We start from the raw sequence: 21,549 nt of genomic DNA, 5'->3' as shown, positions 1-21,549 counted from the left end.
AGGTGGAAAAGGAAGGACAAAAAATGGACAACCCAAGAATTTCTGGGTATAACTACCCGTGAACACCACGTGGTGATAATAAGCAGTACATACCCATATATGTCATAAAAACAATAATTTGCCGCTCAGTATTCCAGAGTCAATTCTGATGTGATATCAGCAATCTACATAATTTTTCAAAAAATCGTATCAAAAACACACCAATAAATTTATGGCGGAACAAGCTTCTAGAGTGAAGATGTTTTTACATACCGTGAAGGAACAGGTGGAATCTATGCAAGTTCTATATACAATTTTGATCGTGATGTCTCAGAAACATTCCAATATGATTTCAGCAGTCTACATAGAATTTAGAAAAAATGTTTTTTTCTCAAAAAAAGTTTTTCTACAAAGGAATTATACTTTGACTCATACATTTAGAAATGTTTTACATACCATAAAGGCAGAATGATTCCAATAGAAATGCCAAGAAAATTGCCAGATATGCAAAAAATCTAAATAATAGAATCATCTCAATATTAGTAACAGTCCAGAATCACTATGCAAATTCATCTCTTTGGTCATACCCAAGAATAAAATGGTACTTACTATTAGAGAGCTCAGGATCTAACAACCAGTCAGCAGGGGTTCACCAATGCATTGTATTACATGGACTTTTTTATGGATCTACTGTACATCTCTGTAAAGGCTTTGAAATTGTCTGAGTGGTGGTGTACATGTTCTCTACACACTTCGTTCTGTGAAATAAATTTCCTATAGCCCCAAAGCTGATGAAATAATTTATAAAGTAGATCTTTAGGCTGCATTGGTTCACAAAGGGCATCATTTCTAACCAGTGGTACAGTTAATTTACTAATATATAGAGTGGTAGTGCTGCTCTCCACTCATTCCGAGTGTCAGTGATAAATCATGAGTTAGTGTATTTGTGTAAAAAGGATACTTGGGATAAAAACAGAAAATACATTTGGCATACAATTCAACACAGAGAAAAAGTACCACTGACCCAACCATCCTAATAGAAATAAGAGTGCACTGAAAGACAGCGGGAGCAGCGGAAACAGCCCATGGCCATGCACAGAAGTCACCCAGCCACAGAGACATGGAAGACAGAAGACAGGAGGCACTGCTTATTGGGAGGGAGCAGCTAACAGCATTGTCACAGGAGCAGGACTAGGTGAGTAGGCTGGTCCATTGACAAAGGGGAGCTAGCGGCTGGCTGCTGAATAAGCACAAACCGCACTGCACACCCTTGGTCAGAGAAATCATGCCCCACCCCCCACGGACAGCAATCAGTGCAGGAGCCCACCCCAGTGACTGGCACTGACAGGCCCACTAACAAAGGGAGAAACAAGGTTCCTCCAGTCCTGCCGCCACCAGAGTCCAACCCAGTAGCACAAACCCCATCCACACACATCCAGCGCAACCCAACCCAGATGCCCAAAAGCCACTCCATCATCCAGCAGAGGCACTAACAGGGGAAAAGGGCACCCCCCACCATCAGACCACTGATTAGCCAGGCCACGTTCATACTGCCACACAAACTTGGGGAACAACACCTGCCAGGAACACTCAGTCATCCATATTCCAGACTGGGATAAGCAGGGCAGCATTGGGACTTTGCTAAGTTTCTACATGGTACAAGCTATTTTGTGATAAGAAAATAAGAAACACTCCCTTGATGAAGCCTAATGATAGGGTTACTGTCAACCCTGTATCTGTGTAAAAACTTTCCACCTTGACCCTAAATTTATCGGTCCATATCAGATTATACAGGCAGTAAACCCAGTGGCATTGTGACTGCAGCTTCCAGCCACAAACAGGATAACTAATCTTTTCTATATTTTCTTTCTTAAAACCCCACTTCCTAACCCATATTCAAGTTCTGGCAGCCTTCCTTGAACCATACCAGTTGACCACAAGAAGGATAGAGACATATTCTGGACCACAGAATCCTGCTCAAATGTTGGTGGATTGGAATGGGTTTTGTCTCAAAGAAGAATTCCATCAACAATTCCCCCTTAAATATGTTTGCTGCCCACTGTTAAAGGATCAGGTAATGTCACACTGCACTGTAGCCCAAATCTCATTTTCTGTTTGAACAAGAGGCATCGCTGTAATACATTTAGCATCAGACATCACTAAGTCAAACACTTGGTAGTAAAAATGCACTTGAATCTCTAAAATTAGCCAGATACAGTAGCTTATCCTGGTCACTCTCCAAGTCATTGTCTGATGCCAGATGTTCTTTGTAATGTGGGGTGAAAGGAGTGTGCATGAGGGAGGAGTGGAAATGGATGAGTATGGTTGAGTTTGCTTGGTGAACAAACAAATCAGGAAGGTTAAAGGATCAGGCGAATGGAGAAAATATAAAGGGGTGTTGTAGGGAGGGTAGGAAATAAAAGCTACGGTAAAGGGAAAATATACTTATTTTTAATAATTTGCATTGGTTATATTGTCTGTTTGTGGTTGTTCATTTGAGAGTTGAGTTGGAGGATTTTTATGTGTTTTTATGTATTTATAAATGTAATACTGTTGACCTACTTTTCACAAAAAGCATGACCACTTCCTGCCTGCATTTGCAATTGTTAAAACTAGGATGCTATAGCAGTTCTAGAGGAACATCATGACCACTGTAACCATCAGACTGCAGCCTGTTTAAGCCTGACTTGAGTCATAGGGGGCATTAGAAGGCCAAGGAAACTGCATACTTCAATAGCTCAGTTCCCTATAACACAATATATTTATATTTTGACTCATTGACTTTGTGCATTCTTTGGTAAAAACTTTATTAATAAAATAGCATTGCTAGAACAAATTAGAGCACATATTTATCCTATATTAAAATATATTGTTACATTGTACTCTACATTAGGCCTCAAGGAGATACATTGATCATGGATCTTGTTAGCCATCCTGTTTGTTCATCTTAAGACCATGCAATATGGTCTTAAGAAGAACATCCTTAACATCCTTGTTTCTTAAAGTATAAATGAAAGGGTTCAGCATAGGAACAATGACCGTGTACATCAAAGCAAGGAACTTATCATACTGACTGCCCTGTGGGTTTAAGTAGACAATGATGACTGTACCATAGAAGAGACTGGCAACTATTTTATGGGAGGAACAAGTGGAGAATGCTTTGTATTTACTTTCCATGGTCTTAATTTTGGTAATTGTAATAATGATGTGGGTGTAGAACCCTATAATAAGGATGACAGAAGTAAGGCTTGCAAAAGTAGTTGCCATGCTGGTCATTATTTTACTGATGAAAGGATTAGAACAAGCCAAGTTCTGTACGGAGGAAAAGTCACAAAGAAAGTGGTTTATTTCATTGGGTCCACAGAATTCTAAGTCAGCTGTGAAGATCGTGGGAATTAAAGAAATTATACAACTCATGATGATGGGTATGACCACCAGAAGAATAACAATTAAATTGTTCATGATTGACGAGTACCTTAAAGGATAATTGATTGCCAAATCTCTGTCAAAAGCCATAACTGCAAGCAAATAAACTTCTGTTATCCCAAGTGTACTAAAGACGTATAACTGTACAAAGCATCCAACAAAAGAAATATTCTTACTACTCACAAACAAATTAGCTAGAAGTCTGGGGATAGTAACAGACTCAAATGATATTTCTAAAGCTGCAATCACACAGATAAAATAATACATTGGACAATGCAGTGAGGGTCCAGCCTTAACAAGAACAATAACGGCAAAGTTTCCAGCGACACTAGTAATATACATCAGTAGTATAGCAATGAGGAGTAAGATTTGGTAATGGTGGAGATCGGAGAATCCCACCAGAATAAATTCCTTGACCATTGTTTTGTTTACTTCTTTCATTATTCATTACTTGTATTCCTAAAAAAAGATATATGAAAATAATTATTGGCAAGTTTAATTAAAATCCATGGATACATTTCTGGAAATAGCTATAAATGATGAAATGTATTGTACGTTTCTAAATATTCTATTTCCTCTGGCATTGCATAGTTTGCATCTAAATGTAATAACTTATAGATGTCAACATCTTTAACCTGAATGAGGAAATACGAAGTTGACTTCTTTCTACATGGATATACCCTGTTAGACCTCTACCACTAAAAGCTTATACATTACCTAGAGTCTTCAGAGTACACAACACTCCCACCAGAAGCCGCATGAATGTAGAGTTCTGCAGGCAGTGGGCGGTGGTGTCAAACTAATGTAGTTTTGATCTTTTACAAAAGAGGCTGGATAGGAATTGCAGGCAGGTAGAACTACCTTAACATTAAGGACTATTGGACTTCTGGATACCTTACAGGATTCTAACCATAGCTCATGGTGGCTAAATCTTAACCAACAAGTGACAACTACAGAATGAATCTATTGAAATTTTTTAACTCCAAGCTTAGGTAGTGCAAATTGACTAGTTCCCATAGGTGCCGATTCTGTGGGTGCTCAGGGGCCCAAGCACCCACAGGCCCATAACCTCCCAAGTTCCACAGCCAGACCACATTTACTTGCTGATTTGCATCCGCTGCACCTGCACTGCCGAACCTGCTGCCTGTGATATGCGAGGCAGTATGCCAGGAGGAGAGTGCTGCCTAATGTGTATTCTTTTTGTATACACACTGCTCTTTTTGTGTAGTATGTGTGCTTACAGTGGGCAGTATTAGTCACTATTATGTGTTGTATATACAGTGTGCAGTATTAGCTTTTGCTTATTTTTTGTAAATTGTGATTCAGGACCGTTCAGGTCAGCATATGGCAGGGCCACACCCCCTCCCCAAATGACATGCCCTTTTTCATGAGGCCACACCTCCTTGAGCACCCTCCAGCAAAAACATAATTCGGCACCCCTGTATGGTACATGTCCTTTACTGATGGCTTACTGAGGGATACAGCTTGACACAATAACAGGTCTCAGTCACGCACTTATTAAAGATAGCATAGAGCCCATCGCCATAAGGATAATTATACCTCCCATATTGATTGCAACGTCATAGTCGAATATTCAGATGACTCCACAGTGACTCAAAGACCCCCTTTAAGGGCCAGACCCTTAATCCAGAGCAGAAGCAAGACAATACCCATAAGAAGCAGTAGAAAAGCCCAGAGGATCTTTAAGAGCTGTCAAAATAAGAAAATCTGATTTTAAATCTCTTGTTGAGGCCCTCAAAAGCTACAAAAGAGTCAATACTTTATAATGGACTCTCATTCCTCCCAACCATTAAACATGCTGCATGTTAGCTAAGATTATGTACATTTTACCAACATGGAAACATAACATCAGATCATGCTGCACCAAATACCATCTTGAAAAAAGGTCAAATACGCTTTTTACACCATCACAAATGCACCCATCAAAGCATTTGTAAGACTTATAGTATGGACAACTTGGTCAAAATATTTATCCCAATCTGTCAAGATAGGAAGAGGTGTGTAAGGCCTTATTGCCCTAGTTTTCATTAATGAATGAATTAATTCATTCATTATATACCTCCATCCATCATAATGAAGGCTTAGCAGCTCAGCAGAAGCTCATCATGACCCTTAAGAAGAATAAAGCTTTGACAAGTCATTATTCTTATAATTGCTATGCCTGGTATTAGCCAGTAACTATTTCCTGTTTGATGTGGCATATTATGCATATTATGGCATATTATGCATATTATGCACAGCTAGCTGACTTTGCTTTTGGCAGTAGTGTAGCTCTCACATATGCCAATATGTTTTGCTTACCCTGCTCCAGCATACTAGAGCAAATACATGTTTTAGACATGGTCAAATTGAAGGCACTACTAACTGGGGACTGATATTACAGACTATACACTGACAGTGGGGCTCTTTGGACATAATATATCAAGAAACGTGGTTATGATAGTCTCATTGCAGTATCCACCATTAACCACCCACATAGCAATAGAATGTATGACATTCTCCAAGTACTTATTTGTTACCAGAAGTTTTTTTTAGGATGTATCTTTTAATTTAATATGGAGTAAAATTGAGGTTCTTAGCATTAAAAATGGCCAAAAATATGGACCCATGTTTCTTAGATCCATAGACACACACACATAGCAGACTTACTAGGATATCTTCTGCCAAAGTGCACGTGCATTCCCCCCTAATACTGCATTTAGTTACCACTGGTCAAGCTATCGGAAAAGGGGATAACTGAGCAATTGGAAACCCCCCTGGTGTTTGCCGGCTGATAGAGTGAGGCCTCACTTATCTTTTATTTAGTTAAAATTTTGAAACTTTCCAGTTTTAAATAAAATCTTTTACTCGTATTATTTAAATTTGTATGTTTCATTTTATTGCATAAATTCAGATGTTTTTTTCTTTAAAACCTTCAAAACAAAATTAGTCAACATTATTTTTATTAATACTTTCAGAATGTTAAAGTTTGAAATTGACACATGAATAAGAAAATACAAAAGAATTATAAAGGTCAAAATGAAAACCAAGAAGTTCATAATGTATAGCTCCAATAATAATAATAATAATAATAATAATAATAATAATAATAATAATAATAATAATTACTTTCAGAATGATTGCTGCTTTATTTGCCTTTAGAGGTTTTGGAACTACGGTATTTATACTAATGGCTGGATAATTAGAGAAAAACTATTGTGTCACTCAGGGGAAATAAGGTCCCTTACCACTGATAATTGCTCCACATGACTCACTTAGAATCTGACAATAATTTAATTGATGACTAACAAGACTATTAAGGTTATGTTTATTTGTTATTTCAATGAGAGGGAAAACTAGCAAATAAGCAAATTTATGTAAAATAAAAAAACTAATTATTGTGCATATAGATCAGGATGTAATGGGAGCTGATTTTAATGGCTTGGAAAAAGTTGCACAAATTTTTTTTTTAAATCTTTTTATTGGTAGATTTTCATATATAACAACATAAGACCAAATACAAAACAGTATACATGCATGTTCAATCTGACATACTGTAACTAGTTTACAGAATAATAAATCACTTCTGGTATTTCTCGGATATGGGCCCTTATTCTGATCGGTGCGGATATATCCGCGTGCGTTCGGCCCGCCGATGTTTTGTGTCTGCGCATGTGCAGAGGCGTCTCTGCGCATGTGCGAGCGGGGCGTACGGCCAAATTCCGCATGATATGTGAACACTCCGAACAGGGGGTGGAGAGGGGCGTGAAGGGCTATTTGGGCTCATTACCATATGCATACGCCCCGCGTTTCATGGGAGTTCCCATGAAAACGCTGGGCGTACGTATGGTAATGCGGCCGTGACGCACGTGTAGGGGGCGGACATATGACATCGCCGGATGTCAGCTGCCCGCCCAGATCTCTGCTTTTGCACGGAAAAATGTCCGTGTGGTCTGAGGTTGCGGGTGCTGGTGGAGCACTCGGTCCTGCATTCGATGGTCTGCGACCATTGAATGATGGGGGAGGTTCCCTTAGATGGAGGAGGCGAATCCCGTCAAAAATACACGTGCGGTCCGTTCGGACAGCTTCTTACCGCATACGGACGGAGTTGGTGATCCGTATGGAAGGCGGGGTTTCGCACGCACGGTCCTGGCCGCATAATCGGCTCCGGCCGCACCGATCAGAATAAGGGCCATGGTCTGGAAGCAATATACAATCAGCTATTTTTCAGAGCATAATTATTATTTGTAGGAGATTTCAAAAGTAAGTGGAGAATAATTTGTATACACTTACATACATCTAATATCTAATATCAAATATACGGAGGGGGCAGGAAAGTGTGGGGAGGAAAGGAGAGGGGGGGGGGCACTTACTAGGCTAAAGATGTCTAGTAAGATCTAAGAGTATAACGTCTTTTTTTTGTTCTTTTTAAAAAAAGTTGAACAAACTTGGATATCTATCATAATGGCTGACTTTTTTCACTCGGTCAATGTAATGCCCAGCGCATTCTGACCCAATCATGTTCACCATTGTATGCTCCATTTTGCTCCATGGTGTGTCAACTTATCAGAGTTCCTTTGTACCACCAGCCCGTGAACCAGGACCGATGGCTGTGACATACATATTGGCTACAGCAAAGTCCAAAATCCCCTTGCGTAAGTCCCTGATGAAAAAAAATGGTATTATTCAACCCCAAGAGTATGGTCAGCATCTTATTCCATCTGAGAGTTGAGGCAACATGTTCTGGCTAAACATTGTACACTATAGATGCTGCTGTGAATCCTTCACTGAAGGAACTTGTAGAACACCTGCTTACTAGAGTGGAGAAACAAGACCATGACCAGGCCCAGATGATGCAGTACCTGCAGATTTGTGTAGCTGTTTATAATGTACAGTTCCTTCAGGTGCAACCTGGACCACCTCCTGACCACCTGTCCAAGCTGCATAAGTCTCAACTTTACTCTACTGACAGGTACCGAATTCTTTAAAGTTCACTGGAAATCATAAAGGTTGTCTGGGATTTTGAACCAGTTCTTGATACATTTTGAGGTACAGGCTCATTTCTCTACAGAAAGAACAAATGTAGCCTACATTATCTCCTTATTATCAAGACTTTGAAGTTAAATTTTGCCATAGGGAGCTGATCAAATTCTTCATGTTTCCATAATCTGGTAAATCCTAATAATTTGGCCATTCCATTGCTATATCTACAAGCTCCTATACTAGATTGGAGAAAAACCCCACTTTTATTATGTAGACCTTACTGCCATCCTCTGTATTTTCCTGCATCTATTGCAGGAAACTTTCAAACTGCCTGCCGGCTCTGTATCAATTTTTGATGAGATAAGTTTGGCAAGAAAAGATGCAGAGAAACCACCTGTTTTTTGCCAATGAGTTTGTCCAATCGACCTCTTACAAGGGAACTCTCTTCAGCATTGCCAAAATTATACATTGTGTTGTATTCCATTTAGTACTTCAATATATAAAAAAATGTCTAAAGACATCTAATGTCTTTAAACAAATACTGTAACATATAACATTTCACCAGTAAGGTCCATGGCCAAACAAATTCCAGATAGTTTGTCCCCTGGTTTGTAGACCCTAGAAGACAACCTTTTTTCTGGCAACCTCTCTCTGACAACCCCTCTTGCACTTCTTACAATTTCCTGAACATATTAAAAACCTCAAACACATAAGAAAGACCACATCAACACAATGGAGTTTATTCTGGCTGGTTCGCACGGGGACCGATGTTTTTCTTCTGCCCATTCACATGCGTATTTCTGCTCATGTGCATACCTTGTGTGCAAGCGGCCATGAAAAGATTGCTCGTTGGGTGATTGCACACAAAAGTGCGGGCAGGGGGCATGGGACGATGGGCCAGGGGATTAATCCATGGGAATGCCCACCATTTTATGGGTGTTCAAATGAAACCACTTGGCATCTCATGGTAATTACCTGATGAATTCCAGGATGGAATGTCAGCTGCCCACCCTGCTCCCGTACAGGGAACATGCAAAACAAAGGTACCTGAGAGTGACTTTGTTTTGTGTGTACTCTCCAAATCATGTTCGTGACCATCGAATGATGTGGTCCACCCACCAAAGGCTCCAAATGGATGTATATGCAAAACATTCTTTCAAACCCGTGCAAGAGGGGAGGCAGGCAGCTCTGCGGGCGGCAGGCGGCGTTACATCCACACACAATGCAGCAAGATTGGCAGCATTGCATATGGACCAGAATAAGGTCCAATATTTCCTTTAAGTCTTCTACCAGATATGATGGTTTACATTTTATAGTACAAACTCTCTGTTCATTATTCATTTATTTATTTATTTACAGTTTCTTATAAAGCGCAGCAGATTCCGTTGCGCTTTACAATTGTAGACAGTGATAAAACAAACTGGGTAACAACAGACAGACTTGGAGGTAGGAGGGCCCTGCTGCAAGCTTACAATCTATAGGGACATAGGAGGGAAACACAAGGACAGGCACCAGTAATAGCATAGCAGTCCCACCAAGTTACAAGTCCAGAAGGGAAGCTAAATAATGCATAAGTGCCTCAGAGGGTTATGTGTGTGGTATATAAATATGATAGGCTTGCCTGAAGAGGTGAGTATTCAGAGAATGCTTGAAAGTTTGGAGGCCTGTAGAGAGTCTTATTGTACGTGGAAGGGCATTCCATAGAATGGGAGCAGCCCGATGAAAGTCCTGTAATAGTGAATGGGAGCTATTGATCCATGCAGAAGAGAGATGCATCCAAACCATGTGAGAAATATGCCTCCAAAAATTCCTCAGGTATAGTATAAGTGTACCGCATGAGATAGAATGCTTCAAAAAGTGTAACACCATGTTATTCCTGTTAAAAATATAATATCAAACAAAGCTGTGATCAGAGGCGGATTGGCCCACCGGGAAAACGGGCCGTTTCCCGGTGGGCCGGACCAGATTTCACTCTAGCTGGGCCGCTTATCTTGGTTAGAAGCGGCCACAGCCCAGCCTGGTCACAAACGGCAGCATTGCCCAAAACAAATATGGCCACTGCATATATGCATATATTAAATGCACATATGTGGCGGCAATATTTGATTTGGGCTATGCTGCACTGTGTGGGCAGCTGCAGCCACTGGAAGCGCGGTGGTGGTGAGTAGTGTCCGCACCCTAGTATATCAATTACCATCTATTACATACCCCCTTGTTTAATTCTAACTGTAGTCCCCCTTGGCAATGAGCAATTTCAGTCCCCCTTGGCAACAAGCTATTTCAGTCCCCCTTGGCAACAAGCAATTTCAGTCCCCCTTGGCATCAAGCATGAAGCCCCTTGGCATCCAGTATGAAACCCCTTGACATCGAGCATTAAACCCCTTGGCATCAAGCATGAAGCCCCTGGCATCGAGCATGAAGTTCCTAGTAATGAGCATGTAGGTAAGTGGCACTTATGTGTCTAATGTGTAATGGGCTTTACGGTTTGTTATATAGTATGCAATGGGCATCATGTGTGGCCTTATGTTTAATTGGCATTACGTCATGTGGCTTAATGTGTAATGGATATTACAAAGTTCGCTAAAACGTGCAATGGGCATTACAGTGTGTGGTGCGCCCCCTTTTCGCCGCGCAAGATCCCCGCTTACTACAAATTGCGATGGGGGAGGGGGGGGGGGGGGGGGGCGCGAAACATGGCCTTGCTCCGGGCACTGTGGCACCTAGCTACACCACTGGTGACAAAAGGACAGGAGGGTATTTTAACAGAGAACTATTGGCAGAGTAGTAACTGCTGAAATCATTTACTGTAGCAAGAGTAAAGACAGTTCTTTTCTTTCTCTCTTTATAAATCTAACCCAACTAATTGTGATGTGTGCTAAGAATACGATATTAAGATTGGTAGTGTTAATGTTCCATGGCAAAATATCTGGTAATGGAGGTAACAATATTCATTGCACCATGAGAGGCAGCAGTCTTTTAATACTGTGTATTTAGGTGTTGTCAAATTGTGGCTTATCTGCTGTTCTAGTTAATGACTTGCTGGTACACAGTAACTGGAGAGCCACAGGTTACTTAACACTAATTTACAGTGTCTTCCACTCTGTAGGAGATAGTATTATCCATATGAGTAGAGCAATGTCAGCTACCTGACCCAAACTTGAATTGTTGGTTAATTTGTTTACTACCTGCCATGACCACTTGCTTGACAATGCATTATGCATTTTGCTTTAGTCTGCAATGATCTGAGTAGATTAACCAGCAACCATCCTGCAGTCTTATCAGTGTTCTGTTCATTCCAGTTAACCATAGCCGGCTCTAACCAATTTGATGCCCTATGCTAGATTTTGGCTGCTACCATGTAGCGCTAGCACTAGTTCTATCTCTCCATCTACAGCACATTAGTAAGGGCCGTTTACACATAAGGCCACACAGTAATGACCCTGACACATTAAGCCTCACACCTCACTACATTAGTAATGTCCTTATACACAAAGCACAGTAATGCCCATTAGACATTATTCCAAAACATATTTCTATTTAACTGGATTAGTCCTGACTATTGACTTGTGGTAGTGTTGAGAAGGCAGCAATGTGCAGGGGCAGTCTTCTGGACTCCAAAAACACACATGGGAAGAGAAGCTGCTGCAAATGGGCATGCACAAAAGCCCCTGCTGTCCTTTGAGAAAGCACCAGCGAAACACGTGTCAGGAGGACGCCTCTGACACACTTCCAGCCTCCGTCCCCACCACCGAACCTGGCATTTACCTCACGCGGCATTTCCCGTTAATCTGGCAATGGGCACCGCTCTCCAGCTAAGTACCCTCCAGTCTCCATCCCCGCCGCTGACCCCGGCATCCACCTCACGCGACGTATCTAGTCATTCTGGCAACGGGCGCCGCTCTCCAGCTAAGTACTGTACCCTCCAGTGATTTCAACCCTTTCTGCACCTACATTCCGGTGCAGATACTTTGCAGCACGCCTAACTCTAGCTGCAAGCCACTGAGATTTTTTCACAGTAACTAACCACTTGTATGCCAGCGGCAATTGTCTATTATAGAGTACCAACTGGAGTCACACGTATTTATCATTCTATTTTGCAACTGTGTATTATTAATGTTACCAGCAGAGTTAAACGTGTAAAACATGTGAACCATTTGAATCAAATTGCATGGCAACCGAGGGTTATCTTGCCTGGTCATTAATTGGGGGAATGACAGATGTCAATTCACCCAAACTCCACCAATAAAACTGTATTGACCAGTCAATTTAGGATAAATATCCTCAGGCTGTCACAAAGGTCCCAGTAAGTTCATATTGATACTGGTGACAACCAATTGCGTCAGCAACGAGGACACATTCATTATTTTACCCCCCAAAAAAACATTTTTGTGTAGCAATGCAGTTATAGTTTTAATGAGTAGACCTCTTTCTCCATCTCTTTTTTGCCTATTATTAAACTGACATCTCATACTCCAGGGAAGGGGTTTGCGTTGCTCACTTCTCTTATCCACCATTGGATACATTTAGTAGATGGTGGACAGCAGAAGGAGAGACACGCCACAGACACCAACCCACCTCTTACCTATATAGAGAACGAGGGGTTTGTACCTGCGCACCAATGTAATATATTTTGTAAAGTTGTCACAACTAAATACAGGAGTGACAACTACGTGCCAACTGGTTTTGATGTTTTACCATGGTAATTATTTATGGCCATAATGAAAAAGTTGAATAAGAAACCGCTTTCTCTTCGATGTTATGTGCATTAAATTCAGGCCAGGGAAACTTTGATTTTAATTTTTATGGAAAAAACTCTGCACCCTATAAATATCCTATGAAGACATCACTATCATTGTGCCTTGTCTTTATTTGATTTGAAAACTAATCTAGAACCATTATCCAGAGTTTTCATAGTAGGGTAACTATTGATACTAGGAAAAAGTGATCAGTGCGCTACTAACTGCAGCTGGTACCAGGACTTGTCAAGTCCTAAGAGTGTAGGAAAAAATAAAAGAGATATGTACCAGCGCTGGCTGAATGTGGGTTAGAACAAAAAAATTTTGTTAGAACAAAAAATTTGTGGAACGGTATCCTGTACAAAATACAATTTATTCTATTTAGTAGAATTAAAAAAGCTGTAATAGCATATAGAAGTTTTGTACTTCATAAAAAGGGGGTTACAATGGTGTAAAATGTATAAATATACACATGTGGACATTCAAATCACAGCACAATGGTAGTAGGAATAAAGCATATAATTTGCATATTACCACATAGACATCTTAGGATGTAGTCCCATGAGAGCAGATGACCAGGTGGCCAATGGCGATCCCAACAACAGAGTCCAGATGTGGAATTAGGTGTCTCTGGTGGAAAAGGTGGTAAACCTGGAGGATGGAGGATATTCCGTGTCTGCCTCGGATGATAGGTCCGGATGGGATGGTGCAAATGCACTGAGAGATGTCTTAATTCTGTCGATGAATTCTGGCTGTGGCGATGTGCTGGAGATGAAGTTGTTCACTTGATAAAAGGCTCAACGCGTTTCTCTGGGCTAAAGCACCCAGCTTCTTCAGGAGCAAAGTGTAACTGAGTCCTTATGCTGGGCTGTATAAATACCCCAGTGGTAATTGGTAGAGTGATTACAGCTGTACATTTGTGGAAGTTAATATAGGATACCGTTCGTAATAATAATAAAATAATGTCCTACTAGAAGGCAGAATTGGCTTACCATTTAGCATAGAGATTAGAACTTATATAATCATGAATAGAAAACATTTTATATTTGGATAGTTTCACAGTATGCGTGTCATGTGACCTAGCACATGACGTCCGCGTCATACCCGGAAGTGTGGGTGTATGTCTTATTGCGATTTAGTATATTAAACATCTAGTACATATAAGTGCATTGTGCTTCCCCCTGGTATTGTCTCCCAACTGACGCAATCTGCATCCATATAATTGTGAGGGAGCGGGGGCTTGATCAGCGTTAAATACAGATATAAATAAGAATTCATTCAGTCAGTGGCCGGTCACGTGTGCTCGTGCGGCCAATAAGGGCTTGCCACGTGGCGTGTGAGATCACAGGTCACGTGGTTAGTTCAAGTAGTTCACGTCTGATTTGTTAGGAGAATTCTTATTTGAACCAATGAGTATGGTTCTTTGCTGGATAGTATTTCAGCACATGGGGATTGTTTTTAAGCGATGTTACTAGGTAACCACATTAGGTCACATGTGTTTCAACAACCAATCACAGGTGGATCATGTATAGTATATGAGAATAATGCTTAAGAACGATGTCTTATCGTGGGGAATGTTTTTAAACAATGTTACTAGGTGGCTATTTTCAGTCACATATGTTTCCATAACCAATCTCAGGTGGACCATATTTAATGCATATCGGATAACGAGAATAATACTTAAGGACGATGTCTTATCGTTGTGGGGACCTTATATTAGTTAGCAGAAAAAATGGAAACAAGATATTGTAATGTTAATCATTCTCCATATTAGTTAACAGATAAATAGACACAGGATATTGTAATATTCTCCATTCTAGTTATTTCTTTTAAATGGAGCATGATTTATTTTGTAGGGATAAGATTAGTCCCATATAACCCATGATACAGAGATTCATCATAGGTGTTAGGTAAATGTCATAATGACTATGGGGTGCGTGTACCACAGTCATAGACTGCCACTATCCCAGTCCAATCGTCATAATGCGCAAAGGCTGGGGCAGTATGGGAGGTCTCGACTGAAGGGACATACACCCCAACATAAAGGAAACAGGAGATAAATTTCTGTTTATTTTTATTTTTATTTATATTTTTATGTTTATGATTTTATTGTTTATAATATAATATAATAATCGCAGAAATATTGACATTAAGAAGAAGAGAAGAAAAGGAGGGTAGGAACAGATTAGATGATGTTTTAATTAAAGCTATGTGTATTGTAAATAGACAGGGGGTTACATGAATTGATACTAATATCATTGAATTATTGAATTCAGCTCCATGCTTTCATTCAACCCATCAGGGTGCATGGAGTTGAATTTTAGCATCCAATACACTTCTCGTTTACATAGTTTATTAAATCTATCGCCTCCTCTCTGTGTTCTTTCAATAATTTCTAGGCTAACTATTGATACTATAAAATATACTTGGAATTGTTGGAATTTCTCCAGGAGTAGGACTGGTGGGAAACTTAGGGGTAAATGTATTAATGCTTCTAAAAGAGGATGTTGCCCATTGCAACCAACCATCTATCACTGTGTAGAATAATATAGAGAAATTATAATAATCACCATTTTTCCTTTTCAGAATGTTTAATAAATTTACTGCGTACTGTAGTTGGGTAGTATTACAAAATAATTCTAATGCAGCCCATACACGGTCCGTTTTCGCCGGCTCCGTTTAGTACTATGCGATGCGCGCTCCCGCGCATCACATAGTACGGTACAAAAAGTATGTGCTGCACATACTTTTTGTACTAGGTACACATCGCATCGGATCAAAGTACATGCACAAGGCATGCACTAGGGATGCGATCCGATGCGATGCGTGCTAATTAAGTGCCGAACGGATCCGTTAAACAGACCGTGTATGGGCACCTTAAAGGTCATATTATAAATTACATGAAAACCAACCGGGTCATGATACATTACAAATTGAGAAAGAAGCATACAGTAGCTCCTTGGTAATAAACCAAATAATAATAATAATAATAATAATACTTACTTGCAGAATGATGATTACTGCTTTAATTGCCTTTGGAAGCTTTGTAAAATCCCATGCAAATATATTTATACTGTCTAGGCTGGATAATTGAAACCAAAATATTGTGTCACTTGGGAAATAATGTCCCTTAACACTGACAATTGCTACATATTGCTCATTAAGATTATTCTTACAGTAATTTATTTAATCATTAACCCCTTCCCGACATTTGACGTACATTTACGTCATGGTCAGGATGTACTTCCCGACACATGACGTAAATGTACGTCATGACTTCAAAGTGTCACCGCGTCTAGGGACGCGGTGACAGAGGGACGATGTCTGCTGTCCCTGACAGCAGACATCTTCCCTCATTGCCCAGGGGGGGCAGCGATGCCCCTCGCCATGGGCGATCGCTGCGATTGGCTGTTCAAACGTGAACAGCCAAAAGCAGCGTTTACTGTGTAATGTGTAAAATTTAGACTCTGCTGCCCCCTAGCGTCCAAAAAAATAAAAGAAAGTTGAAATAATGATGTAATAATAAAGTTTAGATATGGTCTATGTTAGTTATTAACTATTTTGAGTGGTATGATTATTTGTCTCACAAGCAGAAAATGTAACATTTTGCAAATTGCAAAATGTTCATTTTTTTTACGACATTTTGGTATTTTTCACAAAAAAAAAAAAACTGTATCGACCAAAATTTATCACTAACTTAAAGTACAATGTGTCACGGGAAAACAATCTCAAAATCACTGGGATAAGTAAAAGCAAAAAAAAAGTTATCCCCACTTAAGTGATACCTGTCAGATTTGAAAAAAAGGCCTCTGTCAGGAAGGCAAAAACATGCTGCGTCGGTAAGGGGTTAACCAGACCATTAATGCATACTCTGTTTATTTATTTTTCTTTCATTGACAGATAATATTAGCATATAAACAATATTAAATACAAACAAAAATAGACTATTAATACTGGTATTTGAAATGATTGGTGAAATTGAAAATAATGTACAGTATCTTCACATTTATATTTTCAGATACGTCCCAATTATAGGTGCAATGCTTAGAGTATAATTAGAATTTATCTTTCCCTGTACTTTGATGATATTCCGTAGTCCAGTGATATCACATATACATAATATGGAGAAAACAAGATTTGTTCAAAGGAAAGCAGGGTGTCAAATTTTGGACAATGGCAATAAGGAATACAACTACTTTAAAATGTGTTATACTATATGTTGTTAACATTACAATAGTTTACATAGATCAATGTAGGTACAGTCCACTTATGCCTACTCAATCACGAGTGGAGATAAGTTCAAACAGACATGCTTTGCAGCTTGGCATCAGCCTTGTCATTAACCACAGGAGCCCAGCATTCGCCTACTGGGTCCAGCACTTTACCACAGGCAGATGCTAGGCAGCACTTATCGCCGTAAAGTGAAGTATTTTGGATGGATGTCATCCTCCTTGACACTGGCTTTTCTACCTTTTTAAAGTTAGTCTTTAGACACTGACCATTGCAAAAGTTCTAGGTCTCATTCCTATCTCTAGCATGTGCTCACACAGAACTTCAGATAAGTTATTGGTATTTTCAGACCTCGTCAATCCCATTGCCCAACTTCCAATACATCCCTGGAACTGTTTCTTATGATATCTGGTTTTCCTTGACCTCATTCTGGGCATAATTCTTGTTTAGATTTCATGTTTAGATGAGAATTTTCTTGGCTTTGCAACTGTTAATTAACCGATATGATGTTGCCACCCAAAAATGAAAAGAGATGCCCAACTGAGCCATTGCGAACTCAATGCAGATGCTAACACATTTTTAACCTATACCCAAAAATAAGGAAGTTGGGGTCTATGGGTTGGCCTATGCCTATGCAGACTGAAAATGGCAGTAGCAATGCAAACACCATGTCTTGATACCTATGAGATTGCAGCTGACAGCAGTTACATGACCTGAAAATGGCAATGGCATACCTACATTTTTGCAACCACTCCCCATTATCACTTTCAAACAGTCACTTCCTATTCATCACTTTCCCAGGAATACTCATTGCAAGTGGATCACAGCAGTTCCTTGATGCATGGCAAAAGCTGTTGATACACATATGCAGACTGTCGATAATCACTCACTTGCATAAATATTAGCCAAAGCTTATAAACATAAATTACACCCTCTGCCTCTTATCTGGTACTACATTTGCCCATAAGGTTCTGATCCAGTTCTGCTGACTACACTCCAGTTTGCCCCATGTCCTCAAGCCTCTGTCTATCAGAGTTCCTCAGACCACCAGCCTGTACACTGAAGCCCAGACTGGGGGTCACAACCTGTGTGTCAAGTGCAGCAAAGTCCAAATCACCTTGTGGAAGTCCACCAACTCATTAGACTCCATGTCTGAGTACTGGATCCACATAATCCAGTACTGGATCCACATAATCCATACAATTACAGTATGTAGTACTGCCTTATAAACAGGAATGGGATTGTCCCCTGTGGAAGTGCCTTCTCCAGGAAGAGTCTTCACCCTGCCACTTCCAGAGACCCATGTCTGAGTATATATGTGTAACCACCTTTTAATTGCAGGTAAGTGGCTACCACACAGACTATACTGATATTATACTTATTTCCTTTTAGGGCTCTCAAATGAACAGAGGTACAGCGTGTTTATATAAAAGGGTAAGTTTACTTTCTTAAAGTGATGGATATAACATTACAATGTATAACATTTGAATTCAATAAACAACTTTTACATAACTTACGGCTTCAATTAATGACTTTAACATGACACATCAATAACTTTATAGAACAAGCAGAATATAACTTTACACAGTATGGCGGTTCAGTAAGTAACTTTGCATAACATATATATCCTCAATAAACAACTATACTCTCTACTAGGTGATTCATCGCGCCCTACGGGCGCTCTTCACACCGTCGTAGGGGGCTGCGCCCCCTTAATTTGTGAACGTTTGTATATGAGAAATATGGTTAGAATTGTATGAAAGATGCCCTGTATTGCAACTTAGGTGTCCGTGAATCGCGGGAGGGGGGGTCGCGGAGGGTGCCGCGAATTGCAGGAGGGGGGGTCGCGGGGGGTGCCGCGAATTGCAGGAGGGGGGGTTGTGGGGGGGTGGATGCTGCGAATCGCGGGAGGGGAGGGATTGCAGAGAATCGCGGGAGGGGGGTCGCGGGGTGGGTTGCCGCAAATCGCGGGAGGGGGGTTACGGGGGTTGCGGCGAATCATGGTAGGGGGTGTCGCGGGGGGTGTGCCGTGAATCACGGGAGGGGGGGGGTCACGGGGTGGGGTGCCGAGAATCGCGGGGGGGGGTGTGTGTGTGTGCCGTGAATCACGGGAGTGGGGGTTGTGGGGGGGGGTGGGGGGGGGGGGGGGTGTGACGCAAATCGCCACAAGAAAAAATCAACACAGAAAGGTCAACACATGTAAATGTTGACATGTGTGGCACTTCATTGGTGTCCATGTCGACACATGAGAATGAATATGAAAATATTCAAAAAATGAAAAAAAAAACTTCAAAAACTCATGTCAACCTTTTTCATTGTCGACCATAGCCATGTCAGTGTTTTCCATGTGCAATTTAATTCTGGAGCTGCCGCGAATCACGGGGGGTGCCGCGAATTGCGGGAGGGGGGGGTCGCGGGGTTGGGTGCCGCGAATCGCGGGAGGGGGGGTTGCGGGGGTGTGTGACGCGAATCGCCACAAGAAAAAATCAACACAGAAAGGTCAACACATGTAAATGTTGACATAAGTGTGCCACTTCATCGGTGTCCATGTTGACACATGACAATGAATATGAAAACATTCAAAAAATGAAATAAATCTTCAAAAACTCATGTCAACCTTTTTCATTGTCGACCATAGCCGTGCCAGTGTTTTGCATGTGCCATTTAATCCTGGGGCTGCCGCGATTTGCGGGAGGGGGGGGGTCGCGGGGGTGGGTGCCGCGAATCGCGGGAGGGCGGGGTTCACAGGGGTTCCGGTGGGGGGTTGCCGCGAATTGCGGGAGGTGGGGGGTCACGGGGGGTGCCGCGAATCGCGGGAGGGGGGGTTGCGGGGGGGTGTGACATGAATCGCCACAAGAAAAAATCAACACAGAAAGGTCAACACATGTAAATGTTGACATAAGTGTGCCACTTCATTGGTGTCCATGTCGACACATGACAATGAATATGAAAAAATTAAAAATAAATCTTCAAAAACTCATGTCAACCTTTTTCATTGTCGACCATAGCCATGTCAGTGTGCCATTTAATCCTGGGGCTGCTGCGAATTGCGGGGGGGGGGGGGGGGTGCCGCGAATCGCGGGGTCGCAGGGGGGGTGCCGCCAATCGTGCAAGGGGGGGTCGCGGGGGGGGTTCTTTTTGCCGCAAATCGCGGGAGGGAGGTCGCGGGGGGGGTGTTTTTTCTGCGAATCGGGGGGGGGGTGGTGTCACGGGGGAGGGTTTGCCGCGATTCGCGGGAGGGGGGGGTCACGGGGTGGTGGTTATGCCGCGAATTGCGGGAGGGGTTCTTTTTGCAGCGAATCGCGGGAGGGGGGGTCGCGGGGGTGTTTTTGCTGCGAATCGCGGTAGGGGGGTCGCGGGGGAGCGGGTGTTTTTGCCGCGAATCGCGGGAGGGGGGGGGCGCGGGGGGTTTTTTTTTGCTGCAAATCGCGGGAGGGGGGCGCTCACCTGGTGGCTGTGGAGTAGCAGTGCTGGGCAACATGGGAAGGCAGTGGGTGTCTGGCACTGTCTGTGGGCTCACTGGTAAGGTTCTCTGTCACATACCTCCCAACATGACCCTCTCCAGGAGGGACACAATGCTCTGTTTCTAGACTTCCCCTTAATGTATGATTGCCATCACCTGTTTTAAACAGGTTAATTTCTCAGAAAGGTGTTCAGCACAGATGAAGGCAATCACACATTAAGAGGAAAGTCCAGGAACAGAGCGTTATAGACACAGACACCCACTTTGAGTGACAGATGTAGCCAAATATATAGGAGATGTTTCCTATACATATATTAATGCATGCATTTACACAAAAAAGTTACCATGCGCTGGCCAGCATAATAAAAAACACTGCATATAAATATATTTGTTGGCGCGCGTTGGGGCCCTTGGTTTGCTGAAGGTGTGAATGGGTTAATCAGCAACCTGTCTAAATATAAGTCTCTCCGCTGGCCTTCACTAGGTGTTCCTAGCACTGTAGAAGTCTATGGGCGGTATTCAATGTGAATACCTGCGAGGTGCAGCGAATCCTTTTTAGGATTCGCTGCACATTCGCCACGTTCCGGAGCCAGCGGGCTCCGGTATTCAACGTGTCAGGGGCTCGCTGCCCCTGACAGGCGAATATGAGCTCCTGCGGCGATTGCCGCAGGGAGCCTCAGGACGGAGCCAGGCAGAGAGATGGTAGTCTCTCTGCCTAGCCCAGACCTTTGT

General features: G+C 41.8%; 1 protein-coding gene across 1 annotated transcript; it reads right to left on the bottom strand.

The window, feature by feature from the left end:
* Nucleotides 1–2,904: 2,904 nt before the first annotated feature.
* On the bottom strand, nt 2,905–3,825 carry LOC146049514 (olfactory receptor 5G26-like). Its single transcript, XM_083166054.1, has one exon. It carries the CDS (start codon nt 3,823–3,825, stop codon nt 2,905–2,907), a length of 921 nt encoding a protein of 306 aa, XP_083022180.1.
* Between the last annotated feature and the right edge of the window lie 17,724 nt (nt 3,826–21,549).

This window comes from Crinia signifera, chromosome 12 (assembly GCF_055691185.1).
Source record: "Crinia signifera chromosome 12, ASM5569118v1, whole genome shotgun sequence".
Lineage (NCBI taxonomy): Eukaryota > Metazoa > Chordata > Amphibia > Anura > Myobatrachidae > Crinia > Crinia signifera.
Note: the sequence above shows the minus strand (reverse complement) of the source record. Positions and strands in the feature narration are given on the sequence as shown.